Source organism: Peromyscus eremicus, chromosome 4 (genome assembly GCF_949786415.1).
Source record: "Peromyscus eremicus chromosome 4, PerEre_H2_v1, whole genome shotgun sequence".
Taxonomy (NCBI): Eukaryota; Metazoa; Chordata; class Mammalia; order Rodentia; family Cricetidae; genus Peromyscus; species Peromyscus eremicus.
In genome coordinates this window covers 94,118,657-94,139,660 of record NC_081419.1, presented here as the reverse complement: position 1 = coordinate 94,139,660, position 21,004 = coordinate 94,118,657, and the positions used below count along the sequence as shown (strand labels likewise).

The following is a 21,004-nucleotide window of genomic DNA, read 5'->3' as shown; positions in this document are numbered from 1 at the left end:
TTCTAGAAGAGATCTGAATCCTGTTAAGGAGAGCTGCACTTTTGATCTGTGTTATCAGCAGATTCTTGTGAAAGTTACATTGCTGTCTTACGTATTTCTGAATGTTGGATTGGGTAGCTTTGAGTTCATTCATGCTGTATAGTCATCCCCACTGTCTATTGCCTCAAGTACTAATGACTTTAAGTCTCGTTTGGTTGATTTGAATGAGAGGGACTCTGCTGATCTCCACCTGACACATGTGTCTTCTGTCTAAGGCTTTGGCATTCCAGGTTGCTCTCCTCATAGAAAGACTGCGGAGCACTTGGGATCATGTTATGCTCAGTAGGGTTTTCTTCACTTGTTTGAAATTGTCGATTTTTTTGTTTGCTGATGCTGTTATTTTTTACTGCATTCTTGTATGTTTTGCTCTAACCATTTCTAGGTATTTTGAACTTTTACTATTTATACATCTTTATTTATTTTTTTAATAGAGCTTTTCTGGGGATCTTATGCATCGACTTCCTCTTTTAGGAGAAAAACAGGAGGTAATTATTTTTCCTTACATATTTCTGAGAACAATGTAAAAACTATGAAGTAATTGAAGTAATTTTCTGTCTTCTTCCTTTTTTTTTTTTTTTTTTTTAAATTGAAGTCTAAAGAGAATGGAACAAACCTTACCTTTACAGGAGACAAAATTGTAAGTATTTGGGCATTTGGGGCATTAGCATGTATGTTTGATGTTCCAGTAGTTTTCTTTTGGTGTTGTAACATTTAAGAAGGGAATTAAGACTAGACACTGCACACCAAAATGGTGATAATGGCTGTTTCTAGATGTTACCATGAGTGGTTTTTATTCTTTGTATTTTCTAGATTTTTTTTTTTTAACTTTTTACTGATTCTTTATGGAGTTCACATCCTGCCTCCTGATCCCATTATCTCCCCATCCCTTCATATCCGCCCTCTACCCTTGCAACCCCCCGCCCCCTGCCCAATAAAATAAAACAACAAAAACAAAAAAGAAAAAGGAAAAATAGTCTTGGCATGGAAGCTGCAGTGTGACACAGTGGGTCACACAGTCTGCCCTTCATTCTGTACGTCTTTACGTGCAAGTGTTCATTGCAATGACTCATTCATTGGTCTGGTTCAAGGCCTCTGGCTTCTGCTACGCCCTCGATACTGGGCCCTCACTGGGACTCCTCTTGGGTATCCTGTTGTTGCCTTGTGTCATGGAGATCCTGCAGCGTTGGATCTGCAGGTCTAGCTCCTTCACAGGCTCCAGCAGATCATATGTGAGGTGGATGTTGGGCCAACCCATAGCCCTGGTTCTGGGCCTGGATGGTAGCCGGGTTGGTCAGCCCACCAGCTTTCCCTCACTGTCACCACCAGGGTGAGCTCTTTAGCATTGCCCCAGCTAGCTCACCCACTGCAGCAAGGAGTGGGGCCAGTTCTCCTGCTCTCATGCCCTTGGGACTGGCCCACCTGCACCCATACCTCCGGGGCCAGCTCTCCTGTGTTGCCCAGATGAGGTGCAGGGCCCACTCTCCCGAGTGCTGCAGTTGGTGAGGTGCAGGGGCAGCTCTCCCACCTGATATTCTTTCTTTCTTTCTTTCTTTCTTTCTTTCTTTCTTTCTTTCTTTCTTTCTTTCTTCTTTCTTTCTCTTTCTTTCTTTCTTTCTTTCTTTCTTTCTTTCTTTCTTTCTTTCGCCTGTATTGCCTTGGGAGTCCTTCCCCTCTGTCAATAAATATTTATAAACAAGAAGAAACTAGTTCAAAGAAATGTAAACTCAATCTGAAATTATCTGTGGTAGAATATAACTGGAAGAAACTTTAGAAAAATGAAATAAGTTGTGATTTTTATGAATACAGTTGTGTGAGGCTTGTTTATAACTGTTTCCTGGGGCTGGAAGAATCACTCTGCAGTCAAGAGCAGCACTGCTCTTCCAGAGGACCCAGTTCTTTTTTGGTTCCCAGGGCCCATATGAGCTGCTCACAGCCACCTGTAACTCTAGCCCCAGTGCCTATATGAGCTGCTCACAGCCACCTGTAACTCTAACCCCAGTCCCTATATGAGCTGCTCACAGCCACCTGTAACTCTAGCCCCAGTGCCTATATGAGCTGCTCACAGCCACCTGTAACTCCAGCCCCACTCACCCATTTCTGGCCTCTGCTGGAATCTACTGGTACTTGCACACACTTGGCAGACACATAGACACATACATGTAAGATTTTTTAAAAAAAGAAATATATAACTTAATTCCTTAAAAACATTTCCAGTTTAAAATATAGAGGAAATATATAGTTAACCATTTTAGATCATATTTTTCACAAAGCTGTTAAAAAATTTTAATTTTTAAAGTTTTTTTATGTTTTTTTTTTGAAGAGGTTCTTCACTTCACAAAATCTGACTGGCTGTATAACCCAGGCAAGCCTCCTAAGTGCTGGGATTATGGGCCTGGGCCACATTCCTGGCTTATGTTTCTAGTTTTGTAACAATTTTATCAAGACATACTTGACATCACACATTCATCCTTTAAAGGATAACATTTGGTGGGCTTTAGTGTATTCACAGGTTACACAACCACTCTGTACCCACTATCAGTCCATACCTCTCCCTTCCCCCAGGGTCTCTGTCCTCAGCCACTAAACTTGCCATTTCCCTGGGTTTGTCTGTCTGAAGCATTTTATATGATGGAATCATACCACACATGATTTTGTGTGTGACTTCTTTCTCAGTTTAACAATTCTGCCTTAGCCTTTCTTCCTGCCTGCTTAGACCTGCCCAGGGTGAGTGATGAGAGCCTTCTTGGCTCTCTCCTGGGCCTGGGTATAGCCCTGCACGTGTGTGGCTATTGAGATCTCCCGGAATAGTTTGGAGTTGAGACTCCACACAAGCGCCCCATTCTACAATTTTTTCTTTTGAGGTTTTGTTCAGCTTCTTGATAAGTGCAGCTGCTTGTGTCACACCAGGCAGCTGTGATGGTCAACAGCTGCTGTTGAGTGGTTTGGACAAGTGTCATGTACACTGAAGAATTCTAAGTCAGGGCAGAAAGAACCCCATAGATTAGAGGACTTTAGCAACTTGCCAGTCAACGCAAGTGAATGGTCTTTTTAGGGACCTCTAAGGCTGTTTTTCCTTTTCTTGTGGCTGCCGTATAGTTGATCATAATTTGAAAAAATTAAGGGGACAGAGTATGCTGACACACACCTTAATCCCAGCATTCAGAGGCAGGTGGATCTCTGTGTGTTCCAAGGCAGCCTGGTCTGTGTATCCTATCTGTTTTGACAGCTGTACAATAACATTTCCACCATGGTACTGTTACATAGAGTTAGCTTCGGGGCTCTAAAATTCCCTATTCTCTGCCTTGCATCTCTATCTTCCTAAACCCTGACAATCACTGATCTTTTTACTGTTTATCTAGTTCTGAATTTTCTGGAATATCACCTGATTGTAGTCAGAGAACTTACAGCTTTTTCAGATTTCATATTGGCTTCTCCATAATATGCATTTGAAGTTCCTTCATATTTTCTGGTGGTTAGATAACTCATTTCTTTTTAGAGTTGAGTAATATTTCATTGTTTGGTTATATCACTGTTTGGTATCTATTCACTTTTGAAGGACATCATGCTTGCTTTTAAAATCTAGCTGTAAACATTTGTGTGAAGTTTTTGTGTGGATATAGATTTTCAGTTTATTTGGGTAAATGCAAAGGAGCATAATTGATGATTATATGGTAAAGGTGTGTTTAGTTTTGTATTAATTCTCATAGTTTATTACTTGACTGAAGATATAATGTATTAGAGACACAATTACCCATGTAGTATATCTTTCTCAGAGTATCTGTGTTTTAAATTATGACATGCAGCTTTCATGATCTCTTAGATGGGGGAGGGTGTGTACATGTCATGGTCACACGTGGAAGTCAGAGGGCAACTTTGTGGAGCTATGTCTCTCCTCCACCTTTATATTGGTTCTGCGGATCAAAATTAGGTCACCAGGCTTGTGAGGCAAGATCTTAACTGGTTGATCCATCTCACTGAAGAAGGAATGCTGCGTTGCATTGATGAATGCCATGGTGTTTTGCTTCCCAGATCAGGCATGTTGCCCAGATAAGGGCAACTTACAATCCTTGGTAAGTTTGTTGGTGCCTGGGATATAAATATAGAATTTACTCAAGAATTTTGGCTGTGATTTTGTCTGGACTGACAGCTCACAGATAAAATCTGTTTAAGGACTTGCCTATATTCTGCCTGACTCAGCATTCATAAGGCTGAGTGGCATCCTGGTTGTGTTTGCTGAATGTATTTAGAGTCAAAGTTCTGGATTGCACCATCATAGGGAAAGTGGGCAAGCAATAGATAAGACCACAAAACCTGGAAAGAACAAGGCCAAAAGGAGATATTGGGGGAAACGAGCTTTGAAAAGCTTGTGTGCTAGGGCAGGACACATGCTTTGAGGAGACTATAACTAGCTTTTATGCCAGCTGGCCTTCTCACTGCACACAGAGTGAAGGCTTGCTCCAGTCTGCAAGGAGTAGGGCTGGATCTTTCTCTTTCCCTTTTTATTTAGCTCCTGATGTTTTAGGAAATCTTGTTAAAATTGTGGCTAGCCACTCAGCTACAAAAACAGTCTTGGCTGGGGTGGAGCTCAGTGGTAGAATACTTGCCTGGCACGTGTGAGGTCCTAGATTCAGCCTCCACAACTGAAAACAATGAAAGGAAGGGAGGAGTCAGGCAGGCAGATAAACAAACCCAGATGCTGGTAGCCACATAGGGCAGAGTCTATAGAATTGATAAAAATAGTTTAGAAAAGCCACTAAACAAACAAAACTTCAGAGCATCCACCCCCCTCCCTACCACCATCAGTGAAGGGGCAGGATCTTTTGTCATCCACAATGTTCTGTTTTCAATAAACAACTATGAGCTATGCAAAGAAAGTGGCGAATTCAAACAGAATTTCTAGAAAGCCTTTGAAGACATTCACACATTAGATGTAGAAAAGATTTTTTTTTTAAGTTTCATTTATTTATTATATATACAGTATTCTTCTGCATGTGTGCCTGCATGCCAGAAGAGAGCACCAGATCTCATTAGGTGGTTGTGAGCCACCATGTGGTTGCTGGGAATTGAACTCAGGATCTCTGGAAGAGTAGTCAGTGCTCTTAACCTCTGAGCCATCTCTCCAGCTAGAATAGACTTTGAATGAACTTTTTTAAATGTGCTCACAAGAATGAAAGGAAAGAATGGACAAAGTGCAAAGGGGAACCGGGAAGAAACAGATAAAGTTATAAAAAGGAGTGTGTAGAAATCGCAAAGCTGAGACACATATAGTGACTTCTGGATGTAAGTGCTGTAAACCAGCACTTGGGAGGCTGAAACAGGAGGATTCCAATAAGCCAGCTTGGGATTCATGGTGGCACCCTGTCACAAAACAGCAGAATGGAAACCATGGAGCTGAAAAGAACATTGACTGAAGTGAAGAAGTGATGAGGTGCTGTCACTGCTTGAGCAGGTGCATCCTGAGATGGGCAGTTCAAGTTACTGTTGAGAGGACCCGAGAGAGCAAAGAATGAACACAAATGAACAAAGCCTCGGAGACCTATGCATCCATCATGTAGATCAGTGTGTATGTAATGGAAATCTGAAGAGAAAAGAGGTGTAAGAATAAACAGCCAAAGCTTTCTACATTTAGCATGAATTTGTAAGATTTGGGGTTCTCACAAGATTCCAAGTAGGAGTGAAGAAACAAGGTTTTATGCTTCTAAGTTATAGTATTATTCATTCACAAAAATGAAGTAGTTATATGTGCTGTAACATAGATAACTTCGAAAACTATGAGACCAGCCAGATGTTAAAGGATAAACACTGTTTAATTCATCCCACTGATATGAAATGTCCACAGTAGACAAGTCTGTGGAAGCAGGAAGTAGTGTAGTTGTTTCAAGTGGTGGTGGGAAGGAGAGGTGCAGTATTGTTGCCTAATGAACAAGGGTCTACTTTTTGGGGAGGTTAGCAATATTGTGGAGCTGGGCACTGTAGCATGTGTCTAGAGCCCCAGCTACTTAGAAACCCAAAGCAGTAGAATTACTTAAGCACAAGGGTTAAAGATCAGCCTGAGAGACCTTGACTCAAAAAAGTCACATTCCATTGAATTATGTTATGCCCAGTGACATGGTTAAGATTATGACATATATGAAATCTACTTCAATTAATAAAATCAAACAATAGTAACTGCTTAGCTGACAGGTTTGTTAAGACTAAACATGTAGCAAATGTTACATCTCTAACAGAGTGCCTGGCATGTAAATGCTGCTTTTGCAAGATTAAAAATCTCTAGATCTGAGAGCTAAAGGTACTACACTTGTCAAATCTTAACTATGAAAATTAATCAGTACATCTTGAAATTTATAAGAGTTAGTTAAGAAATTAATAGCAGAGCAGTTTATTACTCTAATTGGTTAATGACTAAGTTCAGGAAAGGTTCAGTAATTGTGAGTAATAGAACATAGGATGCTTACGACTTTGAAGCTGTACATTTCCCAGCATCCTCCTTGAAGAGAGAGACTGGCAGGGATCTAAGTATGGTTTCAGCATGACATGAAGTTGTTAGTGAAATAACTAGTGAATGTAGAGTTGAAGGATGTATCTGTTCATGGACTTGGGATTTGTGTCATGGAATCTGTTGCATTCTAAGTTTCCTTGGGTTGCAGGACATTTTGATTTGGTTGCAGGACATTTGATCATGAAAAGCATGATTCCACAGGGGTAAAATGTACCAATGTGTAAAATCTGTTGGGTTTCATTAGGTCAGTAATGCTTACCTGGAGAACTCTGGGTAAAACCTTCTCCTTTTAAGACCATAGTAACCAGCTGCAAGTCTAAATAGTGGTGCCTCCTTTCACAGGTGAAGAGACTTTCCTCCATGGTAAGCGCCAGTGCTTACTTACCGAGCCAGGGTCTCCTGATATGGTTGGTGGAAATTAAAATCAGGTCAGGTTGGAGAGGTCTCAGCAAGACTGAGGCTGAGACAAGCTTATTGCAAGCAATCAGTCTTTTTATACCCTTATCAGAAACAGAACATAATGGTGGTTGCCAAGAAGAATACAGTTGTAGTTGCCAGGATACAGTGATGTTTGCAAGCTATACAGGGTACACAAGGTCAATGTCTAAGACTAATTCTGTCAAACTTCTATATCCTTCACTGACTTCTAGGGAATGCAGAGATGCACAAGTGGTCTGGATGCTCCACTACCTGAGGGGGTGCCCCGGTTTCTCAGGAACTGAAAGGCACACAGTGCCCCAGGAGTCATGGACCCTAACCTGAAAAACCTACGATGCATGCCTCTCAAGGCAGCTAGACCAGGCCAACTCTATGACTCCCTGCACCTCCACAACTCCTTTATCTTTATATTTTAATCTTGTTTGTAAAGACTCTTGAATGAGGAAAGCAAGGGTCACTGTCTCTTAGAGTCAAGGACTATTAATTTCCCGACTTTAAAGAGGCAAAAATCACTGCATTCCTACCACCTAGAGTAGGCTAAGGTGAAAGTTTTTATTTAAATGTGAGACCATGTCAGAATAGATTCTGGTAGTTTGGAAAGAGGAATTTGGTTCAGGAGAGAGAGTGTGTTTATACTCATATGTGGGGTTTTTTTTCTGTAGTGACATCAACAATTTTTTATGTGATGTAATCTTTATTTTAAATTAATTTCACAGTAGATATATAAAATATAATTATCCTAGCATGAGTTAGAGACTAAACTCAATGACTTAATTGTGTTTTTTCTTTGTAAAAAAATAAAAATGTCAAATTTAGACCTTTGTTATGGCAAGAATGCAAAGAACTGTGTTTTATCAATTCATGATCTTGCCTACTTTGCTGTGTGCTCTACAAGCTTGTCTTGCTTATGATGACTATTTCAGAGAATGAAAGCTGAAGTACTCCACTGCATTTCTGGGCTGTAATCTGGAGCAGTGTTTTTGTACTGTTTTATTATCTTGTGCTCTGAGTTCTTGAGACTTGAAGTTTGATGCCTCCGTTCCTCCCTAGGCATTGCATGAACCATTGCAGACTTGGCAAGATGCACCGTATATTTTTATCGTGCATGTTGGCATTTCGTCCTCAAAGGAATCACCAAAGGAAAGTGCACTGAGCAATCTTTTTACCAGTAAGTTCAATCATGTCTTTTAGAAATAGATTCTTTGTTTCATACATGTGCAATACGAAGTGGGAAGGTTAGAAACACTTTTGTACATCTAGGCACAACCCACGCGCTTTCTATTGATCAGATACTTGGTTTTATTTTACTTGCTTTGGCTTTCTTGCTATGAATATCTTTAGTGTTCTTTAGTATTTTGAAGTAGACTTTTAAAAACTTGATTTCAAATTAATAATCTTTGATAATTTCTTAACATGAAAAGTTTTTCTTTCTTTTTTAAAAATTATTTTTAAATTGTGTCTAAGTGCAATTATGTCCATAGGAGCTGAGGTTCCTGTACTGGTGTTACAGGTGGCTGTAAGCCTCCCAACATGGGTGCCGGGATCTGAACTCAGGTTCTCTGAAAGAGGAGTTTGTACTCTCACCTGCTGAGCCGTCTCTCCAGTTCCTCAAGAATTTTCTTGTCTTCTTTTCTTCTGTAGCTATGTAACTTTCAGAGTCTTTACCTTTTACCTGGAATTTTGCAGTAACTGTTGTAGTTTCCGTGGTTTCCATTTTTGTTTATTTAAGTCTCTGTTCATAATAAGTTGTCCTATAATTTTCTTTCCTCACACTGTCATTCACTGATTTGGCATCCAGATTATGATAACCTCATGTAGTGAATTAGAGAATGTCCCTATTTTTATATTTTGCAAACAGTTGTAAAGAGTAAACTAACCTGTTTTTTTCTGTTAGAACTTTCTTTATACTACTATTGGAATCAGATTCTCAGTGTCTAACAACCTCTGTAGGTTTTCTTTAATAGGAAAAAGGACTTTATTCTAGTTCTTTTTCTTCGTATCAGAGGCGTACATGTGTTTTGAGAAAGTGTTGATTGCATTCAAGATTTCAAATTTATTGACAAGTTTTTCTTATTTCTTTACAAGTATCTGTGTCTATTCCTTTTTATAATCTTTAATATTGCGAGGCATGGTGGGTACACATAACTCCAGCAGGCAAGAAGTGGAAGCAGAAGGGTCAAGGAGTTCACAGCCATCCTTGGCTGCACAGTGAATTTGAGGCTAGCTTGAAGTGTATGAGACCCTGTCACAAAACCCCAGAAGTGATGGCTGGAGAGGTGGCTCAGTCAGTAAAGTCCTTGCCACTCAAACGTGGGGGACTGGGATTGGATTCCTAGCCTTCAGCTCAAAAGCTGGCCCAGTGGTGAACCTCTGTAATCCCAGCACAGGAGAGGCGGAGACAGTTAGATCCCTGGAGCTGCTGGCCAGCCAGCGTAGCGGGGGAGTGCCAGGTTCTGTGAGAGACTCTGTCTCAAAATTTAAGATGGGGATGCTACCTGATATCAGCCTCTGTCCTCCACACATGTATGCATGCTTACACACAGCGTGTACACTCATGTATCACACACACAAAACCATGAGTTACGTAAATAATAGTCTTTTAGTATTGCTTTTGTGTTCTTTAGGTTGTTAAGTCTCCGTGGAATTTTGTTTTATTTTTATCCCTGTGGACTAGCTTTGGCTTTGTTAATTTTCCCAACTATTTTGTGTATTTCATTGACCTTTCTTATTTGATTCGCTTTTAAATTTTTATGATCCTTATAGTGAGTCCTTAACTCCCAATTCAGAAGTAGGTTTTGCTTTGCCCCATAGTGATATAGGGGTATAGCAGATCTAGACAGACCAGGTAGTGACCTGACATAATGTCTGGACCTTGGAATATGTATTTCTCTAGGTTAGTGGTTCTCAGCCTTCCTATTGCTGTGACCCTTTAATACAGTTCCTCATGTTGTGGTGATGCCCAATCATGAAATTATTTTCGTTGCTGCTTCATAACTGTAATTTTGGTACTGTTATGAATCGTAATGTAAATATCTGATATTCAGGATTTTTGATATGTGACTCCTGTGAAAGGACCCTTCATCCCCAAAAGAGGTTGCAACCCACAGGGTAAGAACCATTGTTCTAGGTTCACAACTTTTTAACAGGTTAAAAAAAAAAAAAAAGGCAGAAGAGAGCAATTGCTGGTATTTACTTTCAATCGATTCATAAAGAAGAGGGAGAGAGGTCCTGCTTCACCCACTTTGTGCATCTAACCAGACTCTGGTCCCTTTTTCCTGTTTGAATCTCACTAGTTTTAGTGAGCGCAAAAGAACTACATATAAACTGCCATACCCTGTTTTTATGACCAGAGTACAACGTGACTGTGGCTTTAGTCTCCTGTGCTGGTCTGTGTTTCCATTCCATTTCGACTCCTGGAAATATTTGTCTTGTTTTCACAGTTAATATCTTGCTTTTTCTTTTCTTTTTGTTACATACTTGGTTTTTTTTTGGAACTGAGGGGACACATTAAAGCATGCTTAACAATACCACCTGAAAGTCTAGAATTATCTCTCTGAATGTTCTTTTCTTTCATCTTGTTTGTTTGTTTGTTTTCCAGTGCTGGGATTGGACCTAGGGCCTCACGTATGCTGTGCAAGTATTGTGCTTAGCCCAGATGTCTCCGTTTGATTTGTTTTTGAGACAAGGTCTAGCTGTATAATCCAGGTTGGCCTCAGACTTGCAACAATCCTCCTTCCCCAGTTTCCCAAATGCTGAGAATATAAGTCTGTGACTTCTTTCATTGTCTCATTAAAGCCTTTGATGGAGCCTGGCATCAGAGGTCACAGTTAACAGTCAGGCACCAAACCCAGCTAGCTACATCAGAGTTTCACTTATCAGTCATTCCTAGAGTTTATTCAACTCTTTTACCTGTGACAGTGTTTAAACCATCAGTCTTTTATTGAGACAGGTCTCATGGCTCAGACTGGCTTCAAACTCTGCATCCTCCTGCTTCTTCCAGATGCTCGGATTGTAGTCATGTACCACCATAACTGGCTCAAAACAGTTCATCTTGGATCAGTAGAATTACTTCAGTGAGGCAGATTTCTCTGATTCATCTTGTAGATAACACTTTTTGTTGTTGTTGTTCCATAAATGCTGTGTATTAGTCAGGTTTCTGCAAAATGTTTGGTAGCAAGTTCTGGGAAAGGTCGGTTCTGGTTTGGTAAATGGTGCTGTGCTTTGATCTGAACTTGTGTGGGTTCTTGTTGGTTTTGTTAGCTTTGGTTTTCATTCTTGAGTGAAGAGTCTGCTTATATAATTAGGGAACTGCTGGATTGTCTTTATATCTTATTTTACCAGGGACAGTGTATTTTTGTATAAATCCTTATGAATTTAAGCTTTTTAAAAAATACTCTCATTTTGAAAGTGATAACTGTCTTGCAAGATCATAAAAAATAAGTAAAAAAAAATTAGGGAAATATAGTAAAGATGGACAGAAGACAAGAATATTAGGAATACATTGTAAGAAGTATACCAAGAATGTTTGGAATTTCTTTGTTTGTTTTTCAAAACAGGGTTTCTCTGTGTAGCTTTGCGCCTTTCCTGGAACTCTGTAGCACATGCGGGCCTCGAACTCACAGAGACCCGCCTGCCTCTGCCTCCTGAGTGTTGGGATTAAAGGCGTGCTCCACCACCGTCTGGCTGAGTGTTTGGAATTTAAAGGAGGTGGAATAGTTCTAGATGGAAGCTCAGGGATGGCTTTGTGAAGGAATGTCATTTAGTCTTTAAAGAATGTGAGTGTGGGACTGAGGAGGTCAGTGTGTAAAGTGCTTGTGAAGTGTTTACAAGGAGGACCCCAGTTCTATTCCCAGAACTCACAGGGGAAAAAGCTAGGTGTGGTAGTGTGCACTTGTAATCACAGCAAGGGAGGCAGTGAAAGCAGAATCCCCTGGGCTTCCTGGCCAGCCAGCCTACCCTTTTTGGTGCTTTCTAGGCCAGTGAGAGACCCTGTCTCAAAAAAGAAGGTATTGGGGGAATCAGGCATAGCACCTGAAGAATGATACAGATTTCTGGCCTCCACAAACATGAACACACAACCTGCACAAATACGTTGTAACACACAGAGAATATGAATCTGGAAGGAGTCTTTCCCACTTAAGACAGGAGTGTGAGCCAGGCACAGTGGCACACTTTAATCCTAGCCCTCAGGAGGCAGAGGCAGGTGGATTTCTGTGAGTCCAGCCTGGTCTACAGAGCGAGTTCCAGGACAGCCAAAGCTACATAGTGAGACCTTATCTCAAAAACAAGCAAACAAACAAACAAAAAGACTAGATTGTGGATGAACCATTAGACTAATACATGGATTTCAAGTTACTGTATATATCTAATGTATTATTCACCATGACTGAAGTGTTTGAAAGTGAGTTGATGAAACTTTTACTAATTTAATAAAGTAATCATTAATCAGAGTTTTTTGTTTAATTACTGAATTTATCAAATTAATTGAGGCCTGTGTTTTGCCAGTGACTGTTGAAGTAAAGGGTCCCTATGAATACCTCACTCTTGAAGACTACCCACTGATGATTGTAAGTCAACATGTGCTTTTAACCTTGGCAGTAAATTAATTTAGCATGAAATTTAATTTAGCATGAAAATTGTCTGTTTTTTTTTTTTGTTTGTTTTTTTTTTTTTTTTTTTTTTTTTTGGTTTTTTCGAGACAGGGTTTCTCTGTGTAGCTTTGCGCCTTTTCCTGGAACTCACTTGGTAGCCCAGGCTGGCCTCGAACTCACAGAGATCCGCCTGGCTCTGCCTCCCGAGTGCTGGGATTAAAGGCGTGCGCCACCACCGCCCGGCTGAAAATTGTCTGTTTTGTAGCACTGTTTCATTAAAAGATTATTCCTGTGCTGTTCAGAAATTTTTACTTGAGGTTTTTACTTTTCTTTTTAAAAGAGATTTTCTTATTTTATATGGGTGTGAATGTTTTGTCTGATTGTATGTTTACCATGTGAGAGCCTAGCACCTGCAGAGATAAGATGAAGGCATTGGATACTACGGTTAAGGATGGTTGCGAGCCCCCTTGTGGGTGGTGGGAACTGAATCCAGGTCCTTGCAAGAGCAGTAAATGCTGAGCCATCTACCCAGACAATGACCTTGAAAGAGTTAGCCCTTGGGCCTCGTTTATCTGTAAATGAAAAGGCCAGTGACTACTGTAGACTTGGAAAGATCTCAGTGACCACCTCACAACTCCCATTTGGGCTATGAGCAGGGCACACCTTGCTGTCATCTAGCTCCGAGCCTACTCATAGGGACTAAAACCTGAATCTTCTTTAGTACGTGAGTGTGCAGACTTCTGCTCACAGTTGTTCCCTCTTCCTTGCCCTTTAATAGTTTTCCTTTTCAGTTGTGCTCCATGGCCTCATGATTCTGCATCCCAGCTTGTCAGGCCCATTTCTTCTTCTTCTTCTTCACTGTTGTCTTCATTTTATCACTGGATTGTGAGTTAAAAAGGCCCAGTTAATGCAAAGAGCAGACATGCTTGAGGACAAGTTCTTCCTTTTGTAGTCCGCCTCTGTTCAAGACTGGATCATTCTTTCTTGTTTATTAGTATTACACACTATAGATACAATTTTTTTTCTTTTCAAAAAGCAGGTGGAGTCTATTTTTGTGGTTTGTTATGCCATATGTTGATTTTAAATCTAAATCTTGGTTCTTGGTCCTAATTCTCCTTTTTTATTTCATTCCCAATTGGACCACAGTTTTTCATGGTGATGTGTATTGTATACGTCCTATTTGGTGTTCTCTGGCTGGCGTGGTCTGCTTGCTACTGGAGAGATCTGCTGAGAATTCAGTTTTGGATTGGTGCTGTCATCTTTCTGGGAATGTTTGAGAAAGCCGTGTTTTATGCAGAATTTCAGAATATCCGATACAAAGGAGAATCTGGTATGTTAAAAAAGTGCCATTTTAAAAATTGTATTTGTTTATTTTGTGTGGGTCCATGTGTCATGGCATGGTCCATGTGCCTGTGGGGGTTAGAGGACAACTTATGGGAGTCAGTACTCTCCTTTCACCATGAGTGTCCTGGGATTGAACTCAGGTGGTCAGGTTTGGCATCAAGCACCTTTACCTGCTGAGCCATCTCACCAGACTCAAATTTACTTTTTTTAAAAGATTTATATTTTTTAAATTATCTGTATTTGTGGGCGGATGGGGAGGGTATTACATGCACATAAGTGCAGGTGCCTGTGGAGATCAGAGGGAGCAGATCTTCATGGAACCCAAGTTATAGGCAGTTATGGGTCACCCAGTGTGAGTGTTGGGAACCACGTAAGTCCTCTGCAAGAGCAATGCACACTCTTGACTGCTCAGCCGTCTCTCCAGCCCCTGATTTGCCACTTTTTGATGGTGGATGAGATGCATGTCAACTTCTGTCAAGTCAGCAGTGGTTATGTAGGTCTGCTTTTCAAAAGTTACCTATTAAAATAACTAAAGCAGAGTCACTGTCATTGTGACTTTTCCTCTTAATCTTATGTTTCATGGGTACAATGATACAAGAATAATTTTGTTGAAACACACACAGAAAAGTGGTCATTTAGGACATGATCATCATATTTCTTAAATCCCAATTGTGGTTGATAGCCAAGCCACTATTAAGAAAGAAAGTAAACAAGGCCAATTTAATTGTAAGATTCCACTGATTGCAAGACACATAGATTTTTGGGCCTGTGTGTTTGGGGTGCATCTTAGACTTGATAAAATACAGTAATACCAAGAAAATGGGAAGATGCTTATGGTTTAGTAAGGTTGACTGCTTATCACAAATTACTTGATATTGTAGATTATTGAGATGGTTTTAGTTTTCTCTCAGACTATTTGTTCATTAATAATTATTGTTGCAAGATATGCTAATTAGATCTTACCTGGGTCTCTGGAAAGACTTGAAAATAGAAGATGTAAAGTTGAAAACTATGCACGTGCACTAGAGTATGTGTGTGTGCTCTCCATGTATAACTAACTGTATTTCAGTTTGCAAAGAAAATGGTAGGGAAATTCCTTTGATACTACAAACTTTCTGTATAGGGTAAGATAGTCTACTTCTACTAAGGTTTTAGGGAAGTTAGGGTGAGTTGATGAGTGAGCACACCCAGATTGTTATGTACACATCTAAGTTCATTAGTGATATTAGCTGTGTGCTTGTAAAAATTGTACAAGACATAGTCTGTCTTTAGTAAGTCTGATACTTGTGCTCATTCTGAAGTGTTAAGAGACCTACATTCTGTGGGGTGGGTGGTTGAAATTGGAGTTCAGCACCATTTCTCCCTTTCTTTCACATAGTCCAGGATGCCTTGGTCCTTGCAGAGCTGCTCTCAGCAGTGAAACGCTCACTGGCTCGAACCCTGGTCATCATAGTCAGTCTGGGATATGGCATAGTAAAGTGAGTATCCACTTCTGAATGAAAATGCCAGTTAGATTGAAACATTAGCCACTAGGCAGTGCTGGTTCTGAAAAGGTTGATAAAAGAAATAGTAGTGAGATAAGAAAAATGTATGAAATTTCATAGCAGTTTTAAGTGTTAGAAATGCTACTTTGCATTTTCTTAAAAACTCAGTGCACCTGTAGAAAATGTACAGTGGGGAAAATAATACAGAAAAACCGAACTTCCACAGTGAACTTAGTGACTATTTGAAACTGTTTCTGCAGGTCATATTTTTAAAAATAGATATATTTTATTTTATGTTTATGGGTGGTGTGTGTGTGTGTGTGTGTGTGTGTGTGTGTGTGTGTGTGTGTGTAAATACCTGCTTCCCGTGGAAGCCTGAAGAGGGCATTGGATCTCCTGGGAACTGAAGTTCCATATGGTTGTGAGCCGCCATGAAAATGCTGGGAATCTAACTCAGGTCCTCTTCAAGATAATAAGTGCTCTAAACTGCTGGGCATCTCTCCATCCCACAAATTAGATTTTTTTTTATCAAAGGAATATTCTTATGGTAATTGTTTTGGAAAACTTTAATTATTTTAGTAAAAAAAGTTATTGAAGCATGTAGTGCTGCAGTCATTGCATAGCCCACTGCTCCCTGCGATGCGCTCCGCAAATTCTTCCTAAGCCAGAACTACCAAGTGCCTTCCTTCCATATACCAGGCACTCATGGTTCTAAGCCCCTGCGATACAACAAATAAAAGATATGGGTTTTACATTTGTGGAGGAAGGGAACACAGACAAAATTGAAGTAAATGAGTTAAATATCTAGTACATCAATGAAAGGTGCTGTAGTTCATAGGAGAGGGCATCAAGAATGCCAGGCAGGTGTTGGAACTTAGAGCTGTAAATAGGGTGGCCCAGGAAGGCTTCACTTAGTGACATCCAAACAAGGGTTGGGGAAAGTAAAGGGACTATCAGTTCACCTAGAGGAGGAGATTCTGGGGTGTGATTGGATCCTGTGCATGTTTTGAAGGTAGAACCAGTGGAGTTCCATGGTGGTCACATGTGGGATATGAAAGAGAAGAGGAACTGAGGATGGTGCCAACTGATGGTCTGCTCATGTGGCAGGAAGGAGTTGCCATTTACCAAGCCCAGGAAGATCAAGGAGTCAGCTTGGCACAATGGCAAGATTAGGAGGTAGGCTAGGTAAGCACTGAGTGAGGCCAGGGCTAGGATAGAGGTTATCAAGATGGAGATACTAAGTTACGACACTACACATGGTTACCAGGGAAGTGAATCTGGAGAGAGAAAGGGTCAAAGACTGGGGTTAGGATATTTTCTGTTATCCAGACGTCAGTGACACGAAGAGGGAGTTGAGTAGCGGTTGAAGGCAGGAGGCAAAATGAAGACTATCCAAGGAGGAGTCCTTAATGAGTCAGATGATCGGATAGGCCAGGGAAGAAGATTGAGAATTAATTATCGGATTTAATTAATGAAGAGTGTTAGTGGCCATGACAAGTCAGTTTGAGGGAAGGAGTAGGGATAGAAGCTGTCTCCTGAGTTAGAGGGAATTCAAGAGAGACTAGGACAGGAATAGTCCAAAGACATTAAGTAGAGTAAGGAGTATGATGGTTAAAATTTTTTTATTTAAATAGTTAAATGCCTTCTACATGTGATGAAGTATTCAAGATTTTAAGGTAATTCCCTACCATTATGGACATTTCTTAACTGGAAATAGCCATAGAGATTTGTTTGCCTTAGGCAGCTGTACTGTAATGAACCACCTAGTAATTTTGTTAAAATACAGATTGTGGTGGAGTAGGGTATTATATATTAAAGATCCGAGGCCTTTCCACCTTTGAATAGCGATTGCTCAAAGATTTATACTTAGTTGGCTTTTGAGCTTGAGCTTATTTGGTGGACTACAACACGACATTTGAGTGTGTGAAGCAATTGTTAACATTTTGAGATTTGCTAATGATATTGTGGTTGTTTGTTGTCATGCATTTTGGTTTGAAACGGTATCATATGGCTCAGACTGACCTTGAAGTCGTGCTCAGATGAGGCTACACCTCCAAGCCTGGTTCTATGATTATTTGCCGAATGTGTGTGTGTGTGTGTGTGTGTGTGTGTGTGTGTGTGTGTGTATACGCACTTTTTTGATTGTTTTGGTTTTAAAGTCTTCATCTTTTAACAAACATACACAAATAGTTACACTATGTATAATTTTTTTCTAGATAGTATGAAAGGATGGCAAATGAGTGTTGTGTGCATGGGGTGGAGTTAGCTATATACCGATTGTTGTTAAGACAGTGATGAGCTTTTTTACTGGGGGTTTTTATACTGTTGAATGTTTCCATTTTTTCTAATATATATATATATATATTATAGATAAGTAATATATATTTACATTAGAAAAACACATTTAATAAAATATATAATATGTATATATTTAATACAGTAACCAGGGACCAGATTTTAAGTTCTAGTATTCTTTGTCATCATTTATGACCAGACTGTCTTAGTTAGGGTTTCTATTGCTGTGAAGAGACACCATGACCATGACAACTCTTATAAAGAAAACATTTAATTGGGGTGGCTGGCTTACAGTTTCAGAGGTTCAGTCCATTATCATCATGATGGGGAGCATGGCAGCGTGCAGGTAGATGTGGTGCTGGAGTTGTAGCTGAGAGTCCTACATCTTGCAGGCAACAGGAAGTTGACTGAGACACTGGACAGTATCCTGAGCATAGGAAACTCAAAGCCCGTTCCCACAGTGACACACTTCCTCCAACAAGGCTCTCCCCACTCTAACGAAGTCACACTTCCTAATAGTGCCACTCCTATGAGATTATGGAGGCCATTTACCTTCAGACTCCCACACAGTCACTCAGGAGTGGTTTTCTTCCCCTCAGGAGCCTGTCACCCCTGAGTTCATGCGCCGCACTAATGGCCACTGACACTCTCCCTTGGTTTGTTATGTGGCTTGCGGCTTCTGTACTCGTCTCTTTGCTTCCGTTTCAGGCCTCGCCTCGGAGTCACTCTTCACAAGGTGGTGGTGGCAGGAGCTCTCTATCTTTTGTTCTCTGGCATGGAAGGAGTCCTCCGGGTTACAGGGGTCAGTATCGCCTCGACTGAATTACTTATTTAGTCTGAATGTTTGTGGTCAGTTATTGTTAAGTTTCTGTCTTGAGTCAGTGGGCTGCTCTTCTGTCACCCATGGGCTCTGATTTTCAGTAGACATGAACAGGTTGAAGTGCTAGGCACCAAGAGTGTTTTAGACTTGGGAATTTTTTGATTTTAGAGTGTTTGCATAGAACCTACTGGTTGAGCATTCCTTAATCTAAAAGTCCAACATTTGAACTCCTTCAAAAATCTGAAAACTTTGGGTGTTGTGGGCTTGGAGTTTTGAATTAGGAATGCTCAGCCTGTATAATTCCATTTTTCTGATCTCATCTATTAGAGCTTCATAAATTCATGTATAATGAATATCTTTTTCCCACCTGTCCCAGGTTGGTAGTTATTTGGTTCTTTCCCCCATTTACTGGTTCATCTAGTCCAAAGCAACAGTGCTCTCTACCCAGAACTTAAATTTAAAAGCTTAAATTCAGTTAACTTTCACATAGCCCATTGCCAAGGAAGGAAGAAGTAGGCCTTCCTGGGCCATTGTTTCATTTAGTAAAAAATCAGATTCTGTCAAAACCCATTAGATTCAAAGTGTTAGGTTCTGTACACTTGGCTTTGCCCTCGGCACCTCCCCTTTCTACAACACTTGATGATTGTACATTTGTTTTTCAAACCACCCTGCCTCGTGTGCAGTCTCTGCAGATACTTAGCGACCTTAACTGTCAATTTCACTTTCTCTCCTCCACCATTGCTATAGTATTTTTCTTACTCCTTGGCTCTGATAGTAAGCCTGGCCCTCTCTGCAGTTGATGCCTGTATTATTTTATGGATATCCTTTAATAATTCTCTGGTGATTGGGTTGTTAGAATTAAATACAAAGCAGCTTAGATGCAAATTTGTAGAAACTAGGAATGATGTTTTGGGGAAAGATAATTACTTATGTTGTATGTTAGGGTAGGCTATTATTAGTAAAGTTTCATCACATTCCTCTGAGAGTCTATAATTCTTAGAGTGTTAATGATGCAATAATTATTTAAAATGTGAGGGATATCTTTTTAAGATTTTAGTATAAAAATAAGAGTAGGAAATCAAGATGGCATGGGATTATAAATATGAGGACATTTGTGTTCTCTCTTTAAAAAAATGTTTATTTCTTTAATGTGCGCTGGTGTTTTGTTTTTGTTTTTGTTTTTTGTTTTTGCCTGTATATATTCTGTGTGAGGATGTCAGATCCCTTGGAACTGGAGTTACAGACAATTGTGAACTGCTATGTGGGTGCTGGGAATTGAACCCAGGTCCTCTGAACGGGCAGTCAGTGCTCTTAACCACTGAGCCATCTCTCCAGCCCCATGTCGTTCTCTTTTACCTGGGAACTCTATGGTAGTATTTTATAGCAGTTTCATTGACTTAAGAAGAATTGATAGTTGGTGTACATCATTTATAGCTGTCTGCTGTCTGCAGCTGTATAGAAGGGAGGAATGTTTATTTGCCCAGTGCTAGCCCTTGTGGTTTTCTTCAGTTCATATGCAAACCCATTCTAGCTGTCAGTATAAATGCAGAACCATGTGCTGGTTTCTTCTCTTGCCTCTCTATTCATCTGTTTTCACCACCTCTTTTTCTTTGTCTCCAGGCCCAGACTGATCTTGCTTCCTTGGCCTTTATACCCTTGGCTTTCCTAGACACTGCCCTGTGCTGGTGGATATCCTTCTCATTGGCTTGTTTGATGGCCGTTCACTTTCTCCCCTTGGAGATGGGTTTCCATTAATCTTTCTGTTGATTTCTCCTTGATCTGGGAAGTGGTTTATTTTATATGTTAATGGCCTGAGGGCTCAGGTAAGCAGTTTCACTTATTTTTGTTTTATTATTCTTAAAAAAATCACAGAATTTGGTTGCTAAGCACAAGATCAAAGCTTTTGCTTCTCTCTCTCTCTCTCTCTCTCTCTCTCTCTCTCTCTCTCTCTCTCTCTCTCTTTCTCTCTCTCTCTCTCGTGTTTTGAGACAGGGTTTCTCTGTGTAGACCAGGCTAGCCCCAAACTCAGAGATCTGTACTGGGAGTAAAGGTGTGCACCACCACCTGGCTTGTTTGTTTGTTTTGTTTGCTTTCTTTTTTTAAAATGGACATCTCACCTTGATTTTGGATTTATCGTTTGCTCATCTCTCTGTATTAGAATCATTGGCTACTCTGGTCCTGCTCTTTCTTTTAGTCTTTACCAATTATGAAATTGTTGCCTGTGAAAAGAATTTGATCCCCAAAATGTGTTTAGGAACCACTTAATTGTTCAATTGTACGGTTACCTGATTGTAATTCAGGTGTCTGGGTCCAGATCACTATCTGCCAAGTACTGTGATCCTTGAGTACTGGGGTAGTGAAGGGTGAAGTGGGCTTAGGTATCAGTGAGAGCTCTGATAAGTTACAGTAAGCTCTGGCTCCCTTAACTTTTCTTATTTCTATTTTCTTTTAAGATGTAATTTTTAATTATGTATATGCGAGTGCATTGCCTGCA

At 40.2% G+C, this 21,004-nt stretch overlaps 1 protein-coding gene across 5 annotated transcripts in view; it reads left to right on the top strand.

Moving 5' to 3' along the window:
* The window catches only part of Tmem87a (transmembrane protein 87A), a 56,604-nt gene that overhangs the window by 14,031 nt on the left and 21,569 nt on the right, over nucleotides 1-21,004 (top strand). For 3 of the 5 annotated variants that reach the window (XM_059261193.1, XM_059261191.1, XM_059261194.1), the window contains exons 5-12: nucleotides 471-524; nucleotides 632-676; nucleotides 8,027-8,144; nucleotides 12,482-12,543; nucleotides 13,714-13,897; nucleotides 15,290-15,389; nucleotides 18,399-18,492; nucleotides 19,258-19,333. In XM_059261193.1, coding sequence (XP_059117176.1) covers nucleotides 471-524; nucleotides 632-676; nucleotides 8,027-8,144; nucleotides 12,482-12,543; nucleotides 13,714-13,897; nucleotides 15,290-15,389; nucleotides 18,399-18,492; nucleotides 19,258-19,333 — 733 coding nt within the window. Of the gene's footprint in view, nucleotides 1-470; nucleotides 525-631; nucleotides 677-8,026; nucleotides 8,145-12,481; nucleotides 12,544-13,713; nucleotides 13,898-15,289; nucleotides 15,390-18,398; nucleotides 18,493-19,257; nucleotides 19,334-20,130; nucleotides 20,204-21,004 lie in introns of all 5 variants that reach the window. The other 2 variants (XM_059261195.1, XM_059261192.1) reach the window with 1 other exon arrangement.